Raw genomic sequence first — 26,269 nt, forward strand, 5'->3', positions numbered from 1 at the left:
GTTTTTTGTTTTTTGCAGGGGGAGGGGCACAGGGAGAGGGAGAGAGAAGCTCAGTTGTCAGACTCCCCACAAAGCACAGAGCCTCTTGTGGGGTCTCAGTCTCACAACCCTGAGATGGTGACCTGAACCAAAACAAGAGTCAGGTGCTTAGCCAACTGAGCCATCCAATCCAGGTGGCCCTGCCTCCATATTTCTAAGTGACATGCTTAGATTACTTTTTTTGGACCTATCAGTTTTAGAAGTTTTTTTGTTCCATGAACAAAATTTATAATGGTAGATTAGGGCTTATCTCCCATATGCCTTTCCCCCATTTCCCTTCCTTCAATTCCCCCCTTTGACCAAAACATTATATTTCATGTTTTGGTCATATTAACGATTTGTTTCTACATTATTATACTTAAACAAATATATACCACTAAGCCGAACTGTGTGGCTATGGCCGCCACTATCTTAATTTTCCCTGATGTTAGTAATTGTCTTTTTTGTTTTTTTGGCATGGGTTTTAGTGTTCTTATTACTCATTTTTCTTTTCTCTTGTTTTCAGTCTCCTTTTGTTTGCTTAACTTTCTTGGAGAGTGCCTTGACTTTATATTCCCTTCCATCTAGTAAGATTTTATTTTTAGTTATTGAAACATTCATTTCAAATAATTATTTCTTGTTCTTTTTCTTTTCTTTAACATAGCAATCTTGTTTCATGAATAGAACATCTCCACTCCCCCCCGCCAAAAAAAAAAGAGAGCACAAGGCAGGGAGGAGCAGAGGGAGAGGGAGAGAGAAACTCCAGCAGACTCTGTGCTCAGTGTGGAGCCTGATGCAGGGCTCAGTCTCATGACCCTAAGAACATGATCTGAGCCGAAACCAAGTGTTGGATGCTTAATTGACTACACCACCCAGGTGCCCCCAATGTCTCCACTTTTTGATGATATTCATTATAGTTATTTTGAACTTTTTTTCTGTACACTTATAATAGCATTCATAGGCAAAACACTTATTATTAAATGTTTTCTATATATATTTCTGCTTTGGAGCTATATTACCCATATTTTGCCAGTATATGTGATGATCAAATTTATTTTTGAAATAATTTAAAGTACCATTTTGTAAACAGTACATTATTATAGAGGCTTTTATAAATACTGTGATAAAGGTTAATATATTATTTAAAACAAATTTATGATTATCTTGAGTAACCTGATATTGCTAATTTTTTGAACTGGAGTTACCTTTTCTCAGGTTTAGTCTACTTATTTTAGTGATAGGATTTGATAATTGTGAAAATCTTACTTTATACTGTAGATTTTGAATTCTTGCAACAGAAATTTATAAACATTTCTTAAGTATCAAACATGTTCCCCCTTTTCCTTACCAAAGGAGGGATTTATTTAAATTTGGCATCTTTTATATAGGCTATTACATACAATTTCATTTTTATATCTTTTCCTCTCTATAATTAATCAATGGGAAATACTTATTGTAGAAATTGGTTTTCTAGGGGCTCCTGGGTAGCTCAGTTGGTTAAGCTTCTGCCTTCAGCTCTGGTCATGCTCCCAGGGTCCTGAAATCGAGCCTCATACCGGGCTTCCTGCTCGGTTATGGGAGAAGCCCCGTATCTGCTTTTCCCTCTGCATCTGTCACTCTCCCTGCTTGTGCTCTCTCTCTCTCTCTCTGTCAAATAAATAAAATCTTTAAAAAAAAAATTGGTTTTCTGTCTAGTTTGCTGCCTAGCACCTTCCATGTTGTTTGCTAATTGCATGGTTTTTATTTTTCTTTTGTGACATCTAAAGAGAAATTATTCCCTTTGGCTTAGTTTTGTTTGATCTTGAAGAAAATTATGAACAGTTTTATTAATCCTATTTTAATGTTCCTCACCAACCAAAAATTAGTGATGTCACAGTGAAGAATCATAGATTGTATCTCTGTTGGTCAAAAAAAAGTTATCTTCAGTATAAAGATGTATTTTAAAGAATTTGGTTGAGGATGAGGATGGGGCAAATGCTGTTTTTAAGTATACTAAATTTTGATGAATTCAAATTATAGTTTTAATTTTACCATTATAATGAATGCATTTGATTGAAATTGTTTAAAATTTTGGCTGTTGTATAAATCACAGTTATTTCACTGGTATTATGAAGAATGACTGTTGATATTGACATGGAACAGTACTTTTCATTTGGGGGGGGATATAAAAACTGAACTTGGAGAAAGAAAAGCCTTTTTATTTATTTTCTTTTAAATATTTTAGCATCATAGTACACTCACCAGGAAAATCTTACAAGTCTTCAGAACCTGTTATTTCAGCTGAAGAGCAGGAGACTCAGGTACAACTTCTGTGAAAAGTCAGTGTTTGAAAGGATAGTTGTGATTACATATGCATGCTTAAAGTTACATTGCCAGTATTTAAAAAAATTGTTCTTTAGCTGTGAGTCTGAGATATAAATTTTTCATCCTAAGGGAAAATGTAATAGCTGAAGATCTAAAAATAAAGGACTGGATTTTTCTAAGTACATTTAAAAAAAAACCAGCAACAACAAATGTTGAGTTGTTTTTCTGTTCTTTGTTCAGACTGTGTTGTATGGCAAATTGGTAGAAGCCAGGCAGAAACATGCCGGTAAAATGGATGTTCCTCCAGCCATTCTAGCAACAAATAAGATACTATTGGAAATGGCCAAAATGAGGTAAGCTGTGCAGACATCTGTTCTAACTTATTTTCTCCTAACAGAATAGATTTGTAACATAGATTGTTCAGTGATAGTATGACTTAGGGTCCAACTGTCCTATCCTTGAGGTAATTCCCCAGTTTCCCATGCTACTGTCTACCATCTCTTCACCGAGCTGCAGTCCGCCATTTCTATATGAATGAAAACCAACTGTTTTCAGCCATCAAAGTCAGAATATATAAAATCTAACTCATTATCCACAAACCCTCCATGCGTGCATTTTGTGCAACTACCAAAACTCTTCTTTCTTAATTTCTACCAAAACTCTTCTTTCTTGTTTTATTATTTTTGTCAATTCATACCTTCATGTTCTTAATGACACGTTTATTTTATTTATTTATTTATTTTAAAGATTTTATTTATTTATTCATGAGAGACACAGCGAGAGAGAGAGCAGAGACACAGGCAGAGAGAGAAGCAGGTTCCATGCAGGGAGCCTGACATGGCACTCGATCCACGGTCTCCAGGATCACGCCCTGGGCTGCAGGCGGCGCTAAATCGCTGAGCTACTGGGGATGCCCTAATGACACGTTTAAACAAACCTCTGGTGTTATTTGCACTTCTCTGACATGGATCCCTGTCTTACTCTTACTTAAATAGTTTTGAGACTTTTTTCATTTCAGTGTTCCTTACGTGTCTATGTGTGCTGTCCTCTCTCTTTTTTGCGACACCCTGTTAGTTCAGACAATTAATTGCCGCTGGACTATTGAAAAAACCTCTTAACTAGTTACTCTTTCCTTATCTCTCTGTCACTTTTTCATTTGATGCATAAGACCAAATCACTTTCTTTCTCATATCATACTTCTGCTTAACTAGTTCCCTACTGTCTTAGCTTCTTTAGCTTATAATTCAGGGCCCTTCATTTATGGACTTACACATGCCTTTCTATCCATGTTGCAGAATTTTGAATGGTTTATCTGACTACTTGCTGTTGATCATTTGTGAAGAAGACCCCTGTTCAACTTCCATGAATTTATTTACAGTGTCACTTTAGCCTTGCAGTTTCCTTGATTCCCCAAAACTCCTGCTATGAAATCCTTCAAGATCTGGCTTTATTAATTATCTTCTCCATGAAGTCTTTCATGCTCTTAGCAGCAAAGTAATTCCTCTCTCTAGAATTCATAAAGGACTTTAAAATGTAAATTTAGAAGATGCTTTTTGCACACTTCTCACATAATGCTTTACTAATTTTTTTTGTTATTATTGGTAATATACCTAATGTTATATCTTCCAGATTTTATTTTATTTTTTAAAAAATTTATTTATTTATTTATTTATTTATTTATTTATTTATTTATTTATTTATTTTAATCTTCCAGATTTTAAACTCTGAATAAATATACTATTTTCCTCATCATTTTATGTCTTCCAAAGCACTTAGCACAATGCCTAATAAATATGAGGTGGTCAATAAATATTTAGAAGAAATTATTTCCAAAGAACATTTGCTTGATAATTGTATTCATCTTTTATACTCTTTTAAAAAATTATTTTTGACATTAAATTTCATCTAAAAGATGTTATTTCAGTGTGAAATTTTAATAATATAGTGCTTTTATTTTAAAATAATTATTTTATTAAAAGTAAATATTCAAAATCCACACTTTAATATTTAGTGAAGATATTTAAAAGTAAAGGAGTAACAATTAGGTTGGCAGATTTTTAGAAAATAGACATCATACAGTCTTTTGGTTACTGATATGGTAAGAAATATTGAGTTAAAAGCCTAAAGTAGTTAGCATGTTTATTGTTACAGGCAAGTACTTTGTAAATAATGAATGAGATTTTCTTTTCAGTTTCTTAGCTTGTTGGTTGTCCTCAGAGCCTTACAGTTTTTCCTTTTATATTTATAAAAATAATAATAGCGATGAGATCAGTTATAGACTAGAACATTAGCCTGTTTCTTCATGGTAATGGCCTGTTCATCTTTTAGTACGGTGTCTTGTGGTGATAATGGTGGTGTTTTTTTATTCATAAGTTGCTAAAATAGCAAATCTTTAAATGGTGGAAAGCAAACAGAGACATCATAGAACATGATTATATGTATTACATGTTGTTTTTGGTTGTTGGAAAAAAATACATGTTTATTGAATATGATTTTTTTTTTAAATTAAGTATTTTTTTTTAAATTTTTATTTATTTATGATAGTCACACAGAGAGCGAGAGAGAGGCAGAGACACAGGCAGAGGGTGAAGCAGGCTCCATGCACCGGGAGCCCAACGTGGGACTCGATCCCGGGTCTCCAGGATTGCGCCCTGGGCCAAAGGCAGGCGCCAAACCGCTGCGCCACCCAGGGATCCCTTGAATATGATTTTGAAGCTAAACATCAGCCATGTTGCTGGAGTGATAATATTTTAGTAGCATTTTTTTGACTTTTTAATTTTTTTAAATGACAGACCTACTACATTTGAAAATGTGAAAAGGATCAATGGTGTGTCTGAAGGCAAAGCTACTATGCTGACCCCTCTGTTGGAAGTCATCAAACATTTCTGTCAGATAAGTAATGTTCAGGTAAAATACTGTGGTTTGCAGGAACTGTGAGAGCATAAACATTTTTCGATGATTTCAAAAACATGTTTCAAAAGCAGCATTTTCTCCCTTTATAGTTGACCCTTGAACAGTGTGGGAGGTTAGAGGTGCTGACTCCCACACAGCCAAAAATGCACATATAACTTTTGAATCCTCCAGAACTACTAATATCTTCCTGTTGACTGGAAGCCTTACTGAGAACACATATAGTTGATTAACACTTATTTTGTATGTTACATATGTTTTGTTTACTGTATTCTTTTTTTTAAAAAAGATTTTATGTGAGAGAGAGAGAGCATGAGTGGGGTTGGGGGTAAGGGCAAAGTGAGAGGCAGAAGCAGGCTACCCAAGCCAGGAGCCCAATGTGGGGATTGATTCCAGGACCCTGAGATCATGACCTGAGCTGAAGGCAGGTGCTTAACTGACTGAGCCACCCAGGTGCCTCTATATACTGTATTCTTAAGATAAAGTAAGCTAGAGAAAAGAAAATGTTATTAAGAAAATCATAAGAGAGGGGCACCTGGGTGGCTCAGTCAGTTAAGCATCCAACTCTTGATTTCAGTTTAGGTCCTGATCTCAGGGTCATGAGATTAAGCTCTGAGTTGGGTTCCATGCTCACCCTGGAATCTGCATGAGAATCTCTGTCCCTTTCCCTCTGCCCCTCTCCCTGGCTTGTGTGCACTCTGTCTCTCAAATAAATAAATAAATCTTAAAAACAACAAAAAAAGAAAATCATAGGGGTTGCTGAAGGGGAGGTTGGTGGGGGATTGGCTAAATGGGTGATGGATATTAAGAAAGGCACTTGTGATGAGCACTGGGTGTTTGTTATATATAAGTGACAAATCACTAAATTCTACTTTTTTTTTTTTTAAGATTTTATTTATTTATTCATGAGAGACACAGAGAGAGAGAGAGAGAGAGAGAGAGAGGCAGAGACACAGGCAGAGGGAGAAGCAGGCCCCATGCCGGGAGCCCAACGTGGGACTCCATCCTGGGTCTCCAGGGTCACGCCCTGGGCCCAAGGCGGCGCCAAACTGCTAAGCCACCCGGGCTGTCCATTAAATTCTTCTGAAACCAATATTAGACTATATGTTAACTAACTAGAATTTAAATAAAAACTTGAAACAAAACAAAAATCATAAGGAAGAGAAAATACATTTATAGCATTGTGCTCTATTTTTTGAAAAAAATACGCTTATAAGTGGACCTGGCTAGTTCAAACCATGTTGTTTCAAGGGTCAGTTGTATTTTCATTTCCACACTGGACACTTAGAAAATCGATTCAGATTGTTCCTATAGTAAATCACTTACAAAAACATGTTAGTTATCTAATTTTTAAGATGATGCTTAAGTAGTTGTCTAGGCTGCTCATATCTATTCTGTTGAATGGTTTTATTTTTAAATTTGAAAAAGTAGTGTTTTAGGCTGATAAATTATTTTACTTTCAAATGGAGGTAGAAATTAAAGCTGCAAAGTTATCCTTACTATCAGTTGGCACCGAGCCCAGCCACTTTCTTTTTTATATTATTTATTTTGTTCCCTAATTACTCTTTCCTTTCAGTCATGCTGTCTTTTGGTATCAAGTAGAATACGTATTCTTCTCGTTAGTCTTAATAGCATTTCCTTCCTATCCTTTTATTACTTCTTGCTCCACCATAATTGGTAATTTCCACAAGGATACTTTGAGTTTCTTTCTTTAAACTGCATATGTAGACTCCATTTTTACCCCAACATAGAAGGTGAGGCATTGTGAGGTAGTAGAAAGTCTACTGGACTCAGAATCAAGGAATCAGGAATTAAATTCCATCATAGTCTCTCTGGGGAAGCTGAATGTGTGTGTTTTTTTTTTTTTTAAAGATTTTATTTATTTTATTTAAGAGAGAGCACAATCGGGTGGAGAGGAGGGGCAGAGGGAGAGGGACATGCTGACTCCCCACTGAGCAGGGAGCCTGACTCTGAATGTATGTGTTCCTTGAGTTTCCATTTCCTCACCTACACAACGGAAGGATACTTTACTTCCCCAAATTAAGGAAACAGTAGATTAATTAGAAAGACAAAAGATAGGGGCACCTAGATGGCTCAGTTGGTTAAGCATCTGACTTTTAATTTTGGCCCAGGTCATCTGGTCCTGAGATTGAGCTGTGTGGGCTCTGCACTCAGCACAGAGTCTACATGGGATTCTGTCTCTCCCCCACCTTCTCTCCCCCTCTGCCCTTCCCCCTACTTAAGCTCATGCTCTCTCTCTCTCTCTCTCTCTCAAATAAATAAATAAGTAAATCTGAAAAAAAAAGATAAAAGATATGGAGTGAGTATAAAAAGTTGGAAGAGTTAAAAATATGGAAGGCAGTATTAAAGGGTTGTTTTTACTTCTAAGAATTTCCTATAAGCTTTGATCAGGCACATTTGGATCCCAGTTTAAGAATCATTCTGTTTTATTGTATGTTATATTTCCCTCTTGTGATAGAATATCTTTGGCAACTTTACATTTCTTTTTCTTATTCTTAGATATTATGTAAAAACTACATATTTCACATTGGAAATTTTGAAAGGGAGATTATAATTTTTTAGTGGTTTGATAAAGAATATCATAGTTACCAGCAGTGTTTGAATACGTTTTCTCTCTTTGGATGCTTCACTGTAGGATCTTCTTTCATGAACTAATGGCATTACTTAATAATGAAAGAAATTTTCCTCCCAACTTCTCTTCAGAAGAAGAAACTGAAATAGGGCAAAAGATAAATGCTCCAAAGGATAGGTTCGAAACCTTTTTGAACTTTCTGGATGCAGAAAATGACTGCTAATTTCTGTGGTTAGGAATTATGCCTGGACTCTTTTGTATATTGAAAAAATATATTAAGTAAATAAATTTTTTTAAAAGATTTTATTTATTTATTCATGACAGACACAGAGAGAGAGAGACAGAGACACAGGCAGAGGGAGAAGCAGGCTCCATGCAGGGTGCCCAATGTGGGACTTGATCCCAGGTCTCCAGGATCACGCCCTGGGCCGAAGCCAGACACTCAACCGCTGAGCCACCCAGGCGTCCCTTAAGTAAATAAATTAACAAACTGATATATTTTTTAACCCAGTTTTGTTATTCACACTTTCATTAACCTTTTAAGATATTTATTTAAGGGGTGCCTGGATGGCACGTTTTTTTTCTGTTTAAGAGCTTCAGAATAGTTCAGAATACTATACTACAATAGTATTGTAGTTTTTAAAAAACATGCATCAAAACAGAGTGCATATTTTCTGGAGAAGCATAGCTGGCTACTCACACTTTGGCATTCGCCATGGTCTAGGCCAGGGGTTCAGTCCTCATCCTTATCTTAAAGGTCTGAATTGTCTTGTCATAAAATAGTTGTGTTTTGGGGAGTAGGTTTGCATTACCCTTCTCTATAAGCTTGGTTTGTTTGTGTTTTACAAACTCTTGTGTGGAGGGCTGACTTTCAGTAGATCCCAGGGAGGGAGCTGCGCTGCTTCGTAGGAAACCCCGACCCAGAAGCAGGTCCTCTACAGTGGTTTAGCGCCAGGTTCCCCAACGTGGGTTGTGTGGGATGGCCCCCTCTCTGGCCATGCTGTTTCCCAGGACCAGGGCCTATCTACCCCGACTCTGGTTCCGCCGGGGGGCGGGGCATGCCAGGTGAGGACGGCAGGGGAGCCGCCAGCCAAGGCCATCTGAGGCTCCGAGGCGGTGCCCTATGGTGCCCTATGGTGCCCTATGGTTCCGACTGGGCGGGATTCTGATTTAGAGACGTTGATCATAATCCCACAGATGGAGCTTTGCCCCATTGCACCTCAGCCAAGCACATACACCAAATTGTGAGCTTAGTTTTATATATACATGCGTGCATATGTAAATATAAGTGGTTACATTGGAATGCAAATTCATTCATTTATAGTAAGAAATATAATTGGGAAGTTTCATTGACCCAACCAGTGTGTTCTCTCCTGTTGAAGAAGAAGGTGTTTGGGAAACCGGGTAATCTGACAGTTGCTTAGTGAGCCTGGAATATAACAAGGGGAATTCTGATAGTGTCAGAAGTAGTCTGACATCAAGGCAGATTAGGCATTGTCATACATTACTTGCCAGGGAAACTGTAATATTCAAATCTAGTTAGCCAAGACGTCTTCTCATCTGAACAGTGCTTGGATAGGTACTGCCTCCTTTTGTCCTTCTGTATGTTTCCGTAATTGATCAGTCTCTGTTCACATTGTCTTCTGTCTACATAGATTATGATTTGATTAGATTTTGTTTAATTAGAATCACATTCTAGCCCTTCCTTCTTGAGATTACTGCTCTCATGTTACTTTGCTTAGTGTTTTGGATGTTCCTAAACCCTTTAGTCTCATGTTTACAGATGATAGCAAGATTTTGTCCCATAAATAATAAAATCTTCATGGATTTGCCAGAATAATTCACAGTGGTCACATATTTAAGAACTTGGCATCAGGGTGTCCCGTTGTTGCCTTCAGCTATCAGATGATACTGACATACTGAGGAATTTGGTTAATGGAGTCTGATTTTTTTTAAAACTTTTTTTTTTTTTAATTGGAGTTCAGTTTGCCAACATTTAGCATAACACCCAGTGCTCATCCCACCAAGTGCCTCCCTCAATGTGGAGTCTGATTTTTAAGCATTCCTGGGAACTTAGGGCCAGATATGAGTGTTAAGGTCTCAGAAACACTTCATTTAATAAAAAAATATTCCTCCTTGAAAATTTAGAGATGCCTAGAAACAATGACCTTACATCTTGTGGTATTGTCTGGCTTCTGTCTTCACCAAACTGCGGTTGTCTCCTATGAACTAATCTATAGACTCATTTATTTAGTGCAGAAATGGACTGCTGTGGGTTACAATAAGCCAAGTTCTGTTGGATTTAATCCTTTTTTTAAAAAAAATTATTTTTTATTTTATTTTTTTGGATTTAATTCTTTTAATTTAGTATTGGTACTTATGTTTTCAAAGGCAAAGTTTTCATGGGGGAAACTATTCATATATCTATGCGAATTATACATCATATAATTCTATCATAACTCTCACTTGGTCTTTATTTCAGGCTTTTAAAAAATTCCAGTATTTCTTCATTAATCTCATTTTTCAATCCTTTCTGCATTTTTTCTATTCTAAATGTTTCTTAAGTAACCATATTTAAGAATTTACATAATCCTTCAAGTTTAGAGCCAGTTTGTATGTATTTTTTAAAACTATATGTATATAGTGATATATTTACTTACGAAATGTTAGCAGAATTTGTGGCTATGGTATCTAAATTTGAGTATTAATTTGCTTTATTCATCCATTTGGTATTCACTTCCAGGGATTAAGGGACTAATTTAGAGTCGGAGTGGTCAATTTTGTAGTTCATTTTGTATTCTCTCTTCATTGGCTAAGGGGGAAACTAGACATTTCTAGCTTTTTTTTTTTTTTTGACATTTCTAGTTTTATAACCATGTTTGCCATTACAGATATTTTATTTAAAAACTTATTCCCTCTAGCTTTATTTTACCTTTTTAAATCAATATGTAAAAAACAAACAAAAGAACCCACACCTTTTCCAGCTTTTCATAAAAAAGGGAATTTTTAACCGTTCCTTAGAGGTTTTATTTGTGTGTTTTTTTCCCTAATGCCTAATGATTATACTGATACTCTGTCATTATATTCATATAATTATTGATCATTTGTGTTACATTTAATATTTTGTAGTCAGACCTCTTCTCAAGTACAAAACCTTGGGAAGAACCAAGGAACAGTGTGGTGGAGGAAAATGAAACATGTTCCCTTTCACAGTCTGCGGCCATCACGTATTCCTTATTCCAAGAAAAGAAGATGTCTTTGGTAAATGTTTTACTTTCAAGTTAGAGGGGATTTTAAGTTTATCTAAACATGTGTTTTATTAGCTTTTCAAATAGTAAAGTTGTGACTTGGGATAAGTTTATTCCAATCTTACAATGTTTTATATTGTTTCATTTTATATTTAATTTTAAGCTAGAATGTCATTTTCTTTTTCTGCCAAGCCTACCTTTGTCAATTAAGTGAAAACAGCAAGTATACTTTGGCCATGGCTATGTTGTAGAAGTTGTATCAGAGGTACTATTAAACATACTTAGAGCATAGGGATATATTAGAGCAGCCGTATTATAAGACTCTATTTTTTTTAATTGGGATTAATAATTTAAAAACTGTTAGCATATGTACTGATAAGAAATAATCTCTAAGATAAGTTTAAGTAAAGAAAGGGAAGATGGAAAACAGTATGAAAAACATAAATGTGTATGTGTATATATGCATGTGTATATGTGCATGTTTATATATGACATATTTTTATGTATGTATACAAAAATCCATAGACTATCACTGGAAGGATGTCCAAGAAGCTAGAAATAAGTTACAAAAAAAAAAAAATCCCCCCCCAAAAACCCCCACAAGACCCAGCTTGCTTTTCACTCTAGATCCTCTACTATTATTTTGTTTTTTTAAACCATGCCTGATGGTCTTTGAAAAACGTCTTAATTACTATGAAAAATGGCCACACTTAATGTTTCTTCACTGTTCTGGCCTCAATCCTTAAGGTTATTGAAGTTTTTTTTAATATATAAAATGAAGAGTATATCTTAGTGGAATAGGGACAGAATTAGGCTTCCAGCAAGGTTTAGCTAATTTGAATTCTTATTCTGTCATTAAATTGATTTGGAAAAGGCTATATGGTCCAGTGCCTGCTTTTCCTGTTCTCTGTGTCTCTATTCATGAGGCTATATTATACTTCTTCTTTTTTTTTTTTTTTATACTTCTTATTATGGTTAAAATCCAGTATAAATAAGAAAAATAGTCCATAGCTTGTCTTCATCACTTAATAGATGTTCTAATTAAACAGTCAAATTTCTAAAAGTACAAAAGCCATTACAGAAGAAACCAAATAATTCCATTGCACTATTTTTGAAGCAAATTACATGATAAATATAAATTTTAAGTTCAGTCTTATGAAAATAATAACTTCCATGTATGTGTTAAAAATATATGCTTATATATACACGTAATTTGACCATGTATATATATATATATGGTATAAATGAATATAGTACTAAGAAAATTTGGTATAGCCTCCAAATTTTTTGAATAAAGTACATTCTAATACTCAGCCATGATACATGGTTTCATGTATTATATATTCATGGTTAAAGATGTGGAGTGATATATTTCCATTGATATCTTTGGTATTATTTTGTTGTATATTATTGTGTAATATCATGTTATAATTATATGTTCCTCCCAGGGGTCTGAGAGGGACTGTGCCTGTTAACCGCAAAATTAAACATGCCTAAGGACTAATTAATTGGGAGGAATAATACAATTAGTTCTAGGTAATTTGATGCCTGGTATCAAATAACCCTGATATTATGCACACATGGTGCATATTATGTAGTAGAAAAGGCTAGACATTTAATGAAAGTAACTTAAAACCTACCTTTGAAGGCTGAAAATATTGCTTTAAATGCTCTGTTCTATGGAAGTATCAACATTCACATAAATACAGTCCAAATTCAGACTTCCAAGATATATTAAAAGAGAGTATCATTAAATAATTTAGAGCTTAATATTTAAACTTTCTGAATGTTTAAAATAGTATTTTGTCTAATACACATCTTAAATGGGTTTGGAGCTACATTTGTTTAAAAAGCTACATAAATATTGAACACTGTTCTAAATTTAAAACAATTCATGTTAAGTTTAATGCTAGGTAAGAGATGACAGCCTTTGCTAAATTGTGGTTATTATATTATGAGTAGAGCCAATATGAAACACCCTGTTAAAATTTTCTCAAGAGCCTTTTATAGAATGCATCTGAAACTTTATATATCACTAAGCATTTTAGGATTTGTCTTCTTGGAAATTCACAGAACTAGAGTACCATGTGTCAGTTCAATTACATAGAATATTGGATTGTCATTTACTTTATTTTCAAAAGGCTGTGGCAGTTATTAGACTTTCACAGAATGATTAGTCTGTGGCACTAATAGGTTTTTAAAGTGACTAGAGAGGGATGATCCAGCTAAAGCTGGATGGTTTTGTTTTATTCAGTATAGTGTGTATATAAAAGGTAGAACCTGTGGAGCTCTATAATGTGGGTAGTTTTTTTTTTTTAATTTTTTAATTTATTTATGATAGTCACACAGAGAGAGAGAGAGAGGCAGAGACACAGGCAGAGGGAGAAGCAGGCTCCATGCACCGGGAGCCCGACGTGGGATTCGATCCCGGGTCTCCAGGATCACGCCCTGGGCCAAAGGCAGGCGCCAAACCGCTGCGCCACCCAGGGATCCCTAATGTGGGTAGTTTTAAAGAAATAGTAAAAATGAAAATTTTAAGTGAAGGTTCAGTTCATTGTTTATTTCTCAGTGAACATTTATTACCTGAAGGTTTTGGACATTTTATTTACATACGGTACAGTGCAAACTTTTAAAACCTCATGGTTGTTTTGCTTCTGTTTCTCTAGATAAGTTTAACTGAGGATAGGATTATGCCTCTCACAGCAGTTGGAATGCACTTAACCCAAGCAGTGAAAGCTGGCTGTCCACTTGATATGGAACGAGCAGGCCTGACTCCAGAGGTTCAGAAGATTATTACTGATGTTATCCGAAACCCTCCCATCAACTCAGGTGATTGTTGTGACCCTAGTCTGCAGCCTTAATGACTTGAGTCATTGAACCCAGATGAAGTAAACAAGCCATCCACTAGTTATTTTCACTTTACCAACATTAACCCTTTCTGCTATGATGGAAACCTTACTTTTTTTAATGCTTTTTATTGTTTTTGACATTCTTCCCATTATCAACTCAGAGGAAAGTCTGAATCTGAGAAATTTTTGTTTTCCTTTTCAGCTTTAGATTATGATTCACATCCCAAAACAGTGGGCTTTCATCCTTGTCTAATTTCTGCCTCACACCTTGAAGAAAAAATACATTTTTTTCCATATTCATTTCCCATAGCTCATTGACTTCTCAATTTTCCCTAAATTTTACAGATTCCTTGTGATAGGCCCCATGCACGGCATCTTTCTAACCAGTATAATCAGTGGTCTCAGTCACCGTGGTATTAAAGGGATGGTCCTAGGTCTCTGGGCTCCCTTGTAGAAAGAAGGGTAGTCACTTTGTTGCAGAACTTCGGCTGTGCTCATGAAGATTCAGCCCCTTTGCCTGCCCTGCAGGAATTTTTTAATTATCTACTTTTTACAGAATTAAAGATGAGGTACCTCAGAGGATTTTTTCCTTCATAAATGTACAAACTAGATGTGTTACAACTCAATAAATCTGATAAATATCTTCAAACTCTAAGGACAGAGCAGTAGGCATACAAAAAGCGTTATCTCCAGAACTACAATACAAATACTTAAATTTTTATTAACTCAAATTCTTTCCCACTTGGGAACAACTAGGCATTTCCTCCCCAAAATTTTAGAAGTAAGGGAAGTAAGATCACTCTCTGAAGGCATAATCAATACTATCCTAAATTGGTCAGAACAAAGATACTAAAGCCACCCTAAAAGACAGCTTGGGGGCGCCTGGGTGGCTGAGTTCAACCAACTCTTGATTTTGGCTCAGGGTGTGATCTCAAGGTCCTGAGATCAAGCCCCACGGTTGGGCTTTCACCCTCAGCACAGAGTCTCCTTGAGATTCTCTCTCCCTTTCTTTTTGCCCCTCCCCCTGCTCATACTATCTTTCTAAATAAATAAAATCTTTGAAATATATATATTAAAAAAAAAGAGCATTAATTCTAGGCTTTAGGAAGACTTGACTGAGGTCTGAACAAAGAACACCTTCATCAGTTCCATTGGTCAACTGTAGAAGCAATGGAAAAAGGAAAGGCAAGTCCTAGGCAGTGGTCATCAAAATTATTACCAGGGAACTAAAATTTTTCTTTTTTTCTTAAAACATTATTCAAATTTCTTTCTTTCTTTCTTTCTTTCTTTCTTTCTTTCTTTCTTTCTTTCTTTCTTTCTTTCTTTCTTTCTCTTTCTTTCTTTCTCTTTCTTTCTTTCTTTTCTTTCTTTCTTTCTGTTTTTTTGAATAATCTCTCTGCTCAATCTCTCTGTGGGGCTCAAATTTACAACTCAAGAGTCCCATGCTCTCCTAACTCAGCCAGCCAGGCGCCCACAAATTTTTTTCTTTTTATTAACCATATTAAAATTGTACTGCTGATTATTTAAAAGAAAGAATATACAATTTCTAATCCTGACCAACTACTAAGTATCCTAAGGGCCTGTTGTTAAGTTACGCCAAGGTCTTATCTGAGGAAAACACTTCAACTAATTCTGCTTCTATATCACTTTCTCACTTCCTGGTTATAATTTGATTTCTAATGTAGATCTGTCTACAGGGAAAGAATGCACTAGTCATGCTAATCTGGATACTTCTCTATGTGATAACTGTAAATTCATAATTGTAAATCAGTGAATTGATAGTTTATGAACATGGTTAAGGTACGTCTATTAAACTTAAATTAGATTTCTAAATCTGAAAACCTTTAGGCCATCTGGACTGTGTTAAAACATCCAGGGTAACTTAGGTGTGAGTCCTCTTTATGTATGTGTAAATACAGAACTTAAAGTCTGTCTTTTGATGAGCTGTTGGATAGTAGGCAATATTCTGTGAAAAAGTTGGGGAAGCTCCCCCTGCCCCTCAACCATTGACAATTGTGTTTGCTATTGTTGGCTGCTTTCCTTAAATCCTGAAGATTGATGGATGTGTTAGCCTGGTCAGTAAGAGCAAAGGCTCTGGTAACAGCTGATTTATTTTGATATAGGCTGTACCATTTCAAAGTTCTATGACCTTGGGCAAATTGCCCAATCTCCCCCACACTTCAGTTTCTTTATCTCTAAAACAGGACAGGATAATATTGCTTCTTAGAAAATTGTGAGAAATAATTGGATACTGAACAGAATGCTCTGGCACTGGTAAGTATTTTATAGATGGTGGTGGTGGCAGTGATGGTGATTATAATGTTGATGATGAGTGAAGAAGTAAGTGGTAAGATCTTATGGCTTCTTAAAAATACGCTCTAGGGGTACTTGGGTGGCTCAGTTGATTAAGCATCTGCCTTCAGCTCAGGTCATGATCTCAGGGTCCTGGGATTGAGCCCTGCATCTGGGCTCCTTGCTCAGCAGGGAGCCTGCTTCTCCCCTCTGTCTGCCGCTCCCTCTGCTTGTGCTCTTTCTTTCTCTGTCAAATAAATAAAATCTTTAAATCTAAATATGATTACTTTTATACTCTACCCTTTTTAGTAGCTAAATGAAGAAAATAGGAAATTAATAAATAAGTATACAAGAAAAGAGGTTTCAAAACAACTTTATAGAGCCTTAGAACTTTAATAATTCAGGCTTGTTATAAATATTTTTTTCCAAGAACTGAAGAATTCTTGGGAAAATATTCTTGAGTAACATAACATCAATGTTCTAATTTCAGTTCATTATTGGCAAGAGAAAATTATAGAGGAAAATATAAGGTTCTATTATTTAGTCAATCATTAACAATCTATTTTATTTGACCATGGTGAAGAATCCAGATGTTGCTAAGTTGTTTTCCAAATCATATAGTTGTAAAGTTATAGGATTTTAGATTTGAAAAGGAAATTGGAAATCATTAAATTTTCACTTTCCTAATCCTACCCTGTTTCAGAGATAGGAATTTGAGGCCAAGAGAGTTACAGATTGTGTTAATATCATGTGAAGATTAATGACTAAGCAAGTTTTTCTTTTAACTCTACCATGTTAAAGTGTACTGCCAACTGTTTAAAGAAAGAAATATGCAAGTTCTTTTTTGACTTAAGATTTTATTTACTTATTTATTTAGAGAATTAAAGAGAGAGAATGAGAGAGAAAGTGTACAAACGAGCCAAGGGTGGAGGGTGGGGGGAGGCAGAGGATTAAAAAGAATTCCTAGCAGATTCCTAACTGAGGGGGAAGCCCAAGGCAGAGCTCAATCCCAGGACCCTGAGCTCATGATCTGAGCTGAAAATCAAGAGTTGGTCAGGCGCCCCAAAATATGCAGTTTCTAATCCTGATGTAGGATTTGGGTATATAAACCATTAATTGATGGGTAAAATATACTTAATTATATTCAGTTTAACATATTTTTATGTATAGTGCCTTTAATATTCTCTATCTATAGTCTTCCTACATTCTGAGTTCAGCAATTTTAATTTCTGATGTTAGACAACTTTTAAAATTAAGAAATATTGAAGTCAAACAGAATATATAAACATCAGTATAAAATTGCGCAGCCTTGATTCAACAAATATCAGAGAGACAAGAGAAGCATCTGTAATCATTAGTGACTAAAACATTATTTAAAACATTTATCTTTACCATTATATACTGAAAATAGCAAATTAATTTTCATTTAGAGATAAGTACTAAGTTGAAAGAAGGAAGAACACTTTAAAAAATACTTTAAAAAATACTGTCAGTACACTGTATGTAGGTTGTTTATATAATATGAAAAATATATATTATTGTAGTTCTCTTCCAAAGCCAAAATTGAGAAAGTTAAGATTATAAGAACTATGAGCTCTAAATTTTATTTCTTTTGATTGTATATTTATAGTGTGTAAGATTACATTTATTGATGTGAAATTTTAACTTTGAGTTCTTGTTTTTCCTTGATAAAATACTATTTGTTCTCCTATTTGAGAAAAATTGTTGAGTTACAAATTATAATAAGAAATGAAGATATACTTAGTACATTAATGATTCAAATATGGCATTTTCATTTTCTTATTCAATTTTGGCCATATCACATAATTTGGTGTTTTAATGAATAAATTTGATTTAAATTTTGCAAGATTCTGAAATGGGAATTTTCTGTTTTGTTATGGCATAATCTTATACCTAAAAATAGGTATTTGTGAATTGAGCAATCATATGTCTTATTTGCTAAGTAGGTTTTGTCCTTATAATTTAATATTTAAAGGAATTCTATAACTTTTTAATCCTTTAGTTTATCCATGTTTATATAATTTTAAGCTTCTTTTATGGAGTTGAAATTCTAACTTATGCTTAATGATAAATTAAGCAAGGCATTTAATGAGGTGTCTGGGTAATATTTTGAATACTTTCATTCTTCCATTTTTATGTGCATGTAACTAGAAAATTAAGGGTGGCTTCCAAGGGACCTGCCACAAAAATAGGATTTATATGATCTCTTTTAAAGCACTGAAGGAGTGCAGCCAGTCTTCATTATTCTCTAATAGAAATTTTCGGTGCTTACTTGACTGGAAAGTTAGGACAGGATAAGATACATGTTTAATGCTAGATGTCCCCTTTTTGCATATGTATATTGTAGGATGACTTTAAGATAAAAATATAGAGGGTACTTACAGAAATGTATAAGTGAATACATGGATTTTCTAATTATATCTAGAAATTATATTCAAATTATGTACAATATCTTTGTACATTTATTAAATTATTAACAGTGGTTTAAAACCATAAGCAAATGTTACCTATCATAATTTCATGAAAAGAAGACATCCTAATTTTAGGAACAGATTGTTTCAATGGAATAAAATATTTCATTTTTCCTTTCAAAATAATTCATTGAACCCATGATGCTATAATAGCTCAAGATTATTGAACTATGTTTCCAAAAAATTGGCTTGTAAAATTTACATTTACAGTATAATGAAATCAGGATATATAGTTTATTTATCCAGTGTCTAAATACCTATAGAAGAAAACGAATTTAATATAATATAGTTGTGTAGTTGCTAGAGTACAGGAAAATTTGTATGTTTTTTTCTAGAGCATTATCTAGAAATAGAAATATGATATAAACCATATATGTAATTTTATTTTCTTTAAATTAAAACAAATTTCTTAATTGAAATATAGTTGACACACATGTTACAATTATTTTGAGATGTGCAGCATAGAGATTCAAGAAGTCTACATGTTACCCAGAGTATGCAATTTAAAATTTTCTAGTAGCCACATTAAAAAAGTAAAAAAAAAAAAAAATAGGGTTGCCTGAGTGGCTCAGTCAGTTAAGTGTCCCACTCTTGGTTTCTGCACAGGTCATGATCTCAGGGTTCTAAGATTGAGCCCACGCTGGGCTCCTTGCTTAGCTTGGAGTCTGCTTGAGATTCTCTCTCCCCCTCACCCTCTGCCCGCATCCCACTCATGTGCACACATATGCATGCTCTCTCTCCTTAAATAAAAATAAATTTAAAAAACTAAAAAACAAAGTAAAAATGTAAATTAAAAAAATGAAAATAAACAGATATGATTAATTCTAATGATATATTTAATTAACCCAGTATATTAAAACTGTTATTTCAACATAATCAGTGTAAAATTATTAATGAGATCTTTTGTGTATTTTTTTGTACTAAGCCTTTAAAATCAGGTATGTATTTTACACTTACAGCATATCTCAATTCTTATGCTAAATTTTAATTGAAAATATTTGATTGGTATTTAGCTTTTGTAAAATTTACAATTGAATAAAGTAAATGAAGATTTTCAGTGTGTTCCAAACACACTTAAAATTTTTTCAATAACTGAATCAAGTATCAGGTTTTAAATTTAATTTTACATTAATTAGGATTACTTAAAATTGAGTTCCTTGGCCATACTAGCTACATTTCAGGTGCTCAGTAGCTACATGTGATTAGTGCTTATTGTATCAGATAGCACAATTATAGAGGCGCCTGGGTGGCTCAGTCGTGGAGGGTCTGTCTGCCTTTGGCTTAGGTCCTGATACCAGGGTCCTGGGATCGAGTTCCACATCAGGTTCCCCACAGTGGGCCTGCTTCTCCCTCTGCCTATGTCCCTGCCTCTCTCTCTGTGTCTCTCCTGAATAAATAAATAAAATCTTAAAAAAAAAAAAAAAGCACAATTATAGAGGAAATTTTGGCAATACCTGCCAAAACATAAAATGTATTTAGTCAGAAATCCCACTTCTAAGAATCTAGAAATATCGCAAAATATGTGTAATATGTTCTTTGGAACATTTTGTTGTCAAAGAAAAATTGAAGACAAAAGAAAGGGAACTATAAGTTTCGATAGACACATGAAAAAGAAGACCCCCTCAGCCATTAAGAAATTACTGAAGTAGTAAAATTAGCTAAATTTCTATGGTATTTGGCTGGTATAATGACTGAAGGACAAATAGAATTTTAGTTGGTTGATAGATAGGATAGTCATATTGCTAATTTTATTACATTTAGAGGTAATCTTTTCAAGATTTTGATTAGAATCAGTTTTGGATCTTAATACTTTAAAGTCACAAAAAGTAAAAGCTAAATAGATACCTCATGATCCTAGTTTCTATTAACTGTGTAACCTTCTCTTGCTGGCGTTTGTTTTTTTAAAGATTTTATTTGACAGCCTATGAGAGAGCACAGGCAAGGGAAGGGGCAAAGGGAGAAGTAGGCTTCTCGCTGAGATCTCAGAACCCTGGGATCATGACTGGAGCCAAAGACCGACACTTAATTTACTGAGCCACCCAGACACCTATTTTTGTTTTGTCTTGTTGTTTTGTTTTTAACTGCAGGGTTTTTTTGAAATTCAGGAGTAGCAAGATAAGATCTTCGGAAGAAAGGAGAATATAAACCTAGAAAACTAGAATAATTGAAAGACCACCCTTTCAAGGTGGCATTTAAAAATACTTAGATTCTGATTATCAGTTTGAATTGGGTGTCAGAAATGTTTGACACCAGTTTTATAATAGATTTTAAGCTGCTTAGTTTTATGATACTCTAGAGCATTCCAGATGAATGTGATGTTGGAAATGTTTGAAAATTAAGTAGTGGTCTGTAGGAGATTGCTAAATAATTTGTAAAAGGGGTGAAGATACACAGTCTGAATCAGTTATGTTAGTTACAAAAATTCAAAATTCCTTGACTGTGAAAATAAGAGGTTTCTTTCCCAGAAAACTTATTTAGACAATATGCATTTTAAATAATTGATATGTTTTGTTATATTATAATATCCATTGAAAAGATCTTTTAAAAATTAGCATCTTATTTACAAGTGTGATTAGCTTCTATTATAAGAATAAGTTCTATTCAGAAAATAATTGTAATAAATATTTAGGATTTGAAGCATAATTCCTTTAGAAACAATTCTGTGAAGGGTGGTTTTTGGTTCTCAGGGCACCTCACAGAAAGCAGTTTGAAACATAATTTATGCCAGGTCAATGGCACTGACCTGACTTTAAGTCTTGGAGGCTAAGGCTGCAGGTGGTGCAGGTGTGGGGGGCTGGGGGGAATAATGCTTTACTTAATTTCTGTCTGTAGGGCTCTAGGCATTTGGAAGAGGGACATTTTCTTTGCACACCTTCCTTCCTTTCTACAAAATATTTCACTATTTCTAGTTCATAGGTTTACTAAAATGTTCTCTGTAATTTATTTTTAAATCGTATTTTTTTCATCCTTTACAGATATAAATAAAATTAAACTAATTAGAAAGCTGGTTCCTGAAAACATTGACACGTACCTTATTCACATGGTAATTGAGATCCTGGAAAAAGACTCTGACAACAGACTGTTGTCAGACGGGCTTTCATGTGCTTCCAACAGAAAGAGGTATTTCCCCAATTCTGAAGAGAACTGTTCAAGTTCTAAAAGAAGTAGGGAAGAAGTAGGCGCTAATACCAAGGTATTAATTATTTGTAGAATTTTCATACATTGTCTGTGGTTCAAGTTACATATTCTAATACTAAAATGCTGTAGTTTTTAAAATGTTATAAATTCTAATACAAGGTTACTTTTTAAAATCTGTGCTCTATTTCCTTTGTTTTTCATAAACCTTATCAGAGAAGTGTTTTTTTTGTTGTTGTTTTTTTTTTTAAATAACAGTGAAAGGGAAATGTAGTCCATCTATTTAGCTTTTTGTGTGGAATGTCAACTTAAATTTTACCTCTACCTCCTACTGATTAAATATATCAGGGTATATATTCTTCTTCTGGGTATTCTTTTTCTTTCGTAGACATAGTTAATATTGACTTTGAGCATATGGCAGTTTATGTAGTTTATGAAAATGAAAACAAATTCTATTATAAATACCCCCCAAAACTAATTTGTCTGTCAAATTCTGTACTTCAGTTAGATTTGTATATGGACATATCCTAGATAACCTAATGAAATTTGATTAACTAGAATTCCTTACGTTATTTAGACAATTGAAGTAGCTGTGAGAAGGATATTAAAGAAAATATATGTCGAGTGAAAGTAGTGAATTTGTCTTCTATTCCCAGCCTTTTATTTCTGAAATCTGTATCAGGTGCCTAAAACCTTGTGTGTGTCTGTGGGAGGGGGGCGGTGGGGTTAACCTGTCAGTAAATTTTACCTGTCAGTAAAGGAAAAGATGAAACTTGTTATTTTTTCCTGATTATTGATGTACATTTATTTGAAATATTATTTTAATCACATTAGCATTTGGCTTTTCCCTTATTGAAATAACATCAGATGCCAAAAACAGAGTAGGGAGATTTGGGGGTGGATGGGTAGAAGTCATGCTGAGCCTACCAGATTTAGCCCTTTTGCCTCCCCATTTAGAGGAACAAGGATATTGGGGCTAGGACATAGATTAAGAGATTGGTGACCCAGCCAAAGTATTTTTCTTTTATCTGCCTCCCAAATATAGATAGCTGCTCTGGAACCTGTAGAGTCTGTTGGAAGTTAGATTTCAGATTTTTCCTGTGAACATTCATCTTTTCTACTAACCTGGATTGTATCTCGTAGTCTGTTTCATTGGATGATTATGAGGCTTCTGATAAAAGAATTATGTCAAAACAAATTCCTTTTTTTTTTTTTAACAATTAGCTTTTTTTAAAAAATTTTTATTTATTTATGATAGTCACACACACACACAGACAGAGGCAGAGACATAGGCAGAGGGAGAAGCAGGCTCCATGCACCGGGAGCCCGACGTGGGATTCGATCCCGGGTCTCCAGGATCGCACCCTGGGCCAAAGGCAGACACTTAACCACTGAGCCACCCAGGCACCCCTTTTTTACCTTTTCTAAATACAAGGTTGTACAATTTTCTGCTTAAGATCTTTTTCTTCCCCCAATCTTAAATATTTTGAAACTATTTTTAAATGTAGAAAACATAATAAAACATAGCAAATAATTGATGAACAATATATAGAGTTTTCATTCTTGAAATTGAATAAATTATGCTTTTTACCTTAGCTAAACCGCTGCGCCACCCAGGGATCCCAAAACAAATTCTTTTTATTTGTTGATGCATTGTTAGTTTTATATCTCTTATGATTACTATTAAGATAGAAGCTCAATCATGTGTTTAATGAAGAAAGATTCTGTCTTGATATTGGTAGTTCTGATTCAAAATATCCAGGTACACAGTGGATTCTTTAAGTACATTTTTTTTTTTTTAATTTCTGGAAAGTCTTCCTAAATTTTACTTTTTAGTATTTGTCCCATTGCTTTGTATTTCTTCTTCAGGGACTTCTATTATTTCTGTGTTGGATCTTATTTGCCTAACTGCAATATTTGTCACTTTCCATGAATTCTTTCTAGTTCTTCATTTCTCTTTAATTTAAAAATTTCTTCTTCATCTTCTTTTTCAGCTTTTGTTTCTCTGGGCAGAAGCTATTATGTTGATTGTTATGTTACATAGTTTAGTATTCACTTCTATGCAGTTTTTTCTTTTGCTTCTAATTCTTAACTGAACTTTTCTCCTCCATTTTGAATTTTTCTGAATTTGATTTATGATGTTCTTTCATGTTTTGAATAATTTTCTTAATGCTTTTCAACTTATTTTGAGAGATTACAGTTTTACTCTGTATCTTAGCAAGTCCTCTGATGTCACATTTAACCTTAATACTTTCCTGTAGTTCATTTTCATGTGAAATTAGTTTTCCTGTGTTTTCAAAAGAAAGCATGGTTCAAGGTTATTTTTCCTAAATTTACGGAGCTCTCTCTTCTGTTATTTTGTGTAATTTTTCAAAATATGGGCACTAGGTATATGAGATACACTCCTCTTCCATTCTTCCTTTTGTCTCTGGTTTACTTGAACTGCTTGATTTGATTTCTCCCCAGCAGTTCTCCCAGAAGGCAGCATTATTTGGTCAGGAGCATTCATAGGAACCAGTCGGTTTAGCCACTGAAGACACCACTGTAGACTCCTTATAGTCACTTACTATTGGATTGGGCAGGAGCCCTCCCATTTTCAGATGCTGTTTTCACATTAATCCACTATGGTTTCTGATGTCAACCTGTGGGCTACTTTAGGGTTCTGTTCTTACCTCACTGCTTGCCTCTGTTTTCTCAGTACATGAGTAGTACTGTACAGGTCTTATGACTGTTGGTGGTTTGTCCTCACATGCTTATAGTTTGGATTTCTTTGGCATACCTTTACACTTAGTTTCATTGTAAATGTAGATGATGAATTTTGGGTTTTGCTGTCAATTCTGTTTTAATGGTGGGCTTCAGAAAGATTTAAGAACTATGCTGCTGTTTTCACTATCTTCCCAGAACCCTCTCCCCCAAATCGCTTTTTTCCTCATTTTTAACTGCTTAAGAAAGAATGCATGTGATATTTCCTGCCCTCCCACTAAGTTTCATTATAAATTAAGATATGCAGTATTATTCAAAAACTGCTTTTGAGATCAGAAAAAAATGCCTTATGACTATTATTATAATTATTGTTAAATTCAGTACTTCAGAATAATTAGAATTTTCTTAAGCTTTGCTTTTTTAGGCATAGTTTTTGATTTGTGTTGTTTGCTAAGAAAATAGTGTGTGCTCTAACTATTTTGTATTCTATAATAATGTTAAAGGTTGATGGAAAACATCCTTATGATTTTTCATTGAAAGATGAAAGTCACAGAAATTCCCTAAGACTAACATCTTGGAATCAACCAACCAGCGATTCAGAAACAGATTTATTTACAGATTCTCACCCACAGGTAAAATTAAAATAATAAAGTAGTTTTCATGATAAGTACATCCAACTTGGTAACAACTATGTTTAGATTTGTCTTAGTTTAGATGAAATTAAATGTGAATATAACATACATATTTCTCCATTTGCTTACATGTGTATGTGCACATATTCTCAACAAATGAGTTAATGTTTTGTATTCTCAACTTAATGGTAATATTTATTAATAGAATTTGGGGTATCAAAAAGATATAAAAATTTTATCATGATTGCCTGGAAAATCTTTAAAGATTTATTTATTTGAGAGAGAGAGAAAGAACAAAGGGAGAGTGAGAGGGAGAAACAGACTCTCTGCTGAGCAGAGAGCCTGATGGGGAGCTCCATCCCAGGACCCTGAGATCATGACCTGAGCTGAATAACTGACTGACTGATCCACCTAGGCACCCTGATTGCTGGGAATTTTCGTGGACTGCTGATGGAGGAAGTAGTCACTGGAAGGTATTATTTCTGTTAGGTGACTCAGTTCTCATAATTAAAATCTCTCTAGATACTTGAGACTCAAAAGATACACTCAGTGTAAGTAAGCATTTAACCTCTTTGTCAATGAAACAAGATCATTAGTATAATTGAATGGTAAATACTGAAGATCATACTTCGTAGAAATATTATAGAAGATAAGACACTTAAGTGATAATAGCTACAAATTAATGAGTGCCAAGAATAAATCAGAATGTGTTTTGTTATTTTGCATATATCCTCATTTGACCCTGCAGGTAATCCAGTGATGTGATGTACTGTTGTTCTCATTTTCTGTGTGAAGAAACTGAGGCTGAAATAATATTCAAAAAGCCATACCTTTAGCAAATGACTCAGAACTCAAACCTAGTTCTGTCTTGTTTGGCAGTCTTGTGGTACTCAGCTACAAGACAGGGTTTTTTCCTCTGCTGTTTCCTGTTCAGATATCATGCTCTGTTTTGGTTTTTGGTTTTGTTACCATTTTAACTGATTTCCCTCCATCAAATGTACCTAGGCATTCAGACTCTAATCGCAAGCAACTGTAGGCTACAGTGGATTGTGATAATAGCTATTACGGGAAGGATAAATATTTCTGGACCAAT

The 26,269-nt window shown here is 34.4% G+C and overlaps 1 protein-coding gene across 5 annotated transcripts in view; it reads left to right on the plus strand.

The window, feature by feature from the left end:
* The window catches only part of WRN (WRN RecQ like helicase), a 144,923-nt gene that overhangs the window by 110,614 nt on the left and 8,040 nt on the right, over positions 1-26,269 (plus strand). For all 5 annotated transcript variants that reach the window (XM_041752866.1, XM_041752865.1, XM_041752867.1 and 2 more), the window contains 7 exons: positions 2,243-2,318; positions 2,563-2,675; positions 5,115-5,229; positions 10,955-11,086; positions 13,740-13,902; positions 21,682-21,899; positions 25,048-25,176. In XM_041752866.1, coding sequence (XP_041608800.1) covers positions 2,243-2,318; positions 2,563-2,675; positions 5,115-5,229; positions 10,955-11,086; positions 13,740-13,902; positions 21,682-21,899; positions 25,048-25,176 — 946 coding nt within the window. The remainder of the gene's footprint in view (positions 1-2,242; positions 2,319-2,562; positions 2,676-5,114; positions 5,230-10,954; positions 11,087-13,739; positions 13,903-21,681; positions 21,900-25,047; positions 25,177-26,269) is intronic.

This window comes from Vulpes lagopus, chromosome 4, assembly GCF_018345385.1.
Source record: "Vulpes lagopus strain Blue_001 chromosome 4, ASM1834538v1, whole genome shotgun sequence".
NCBI lineage: Eukaryota > Metazoa > Chordata > Mammalia > Carnivora > Canidae > Vulpes > Vulpes lagopus.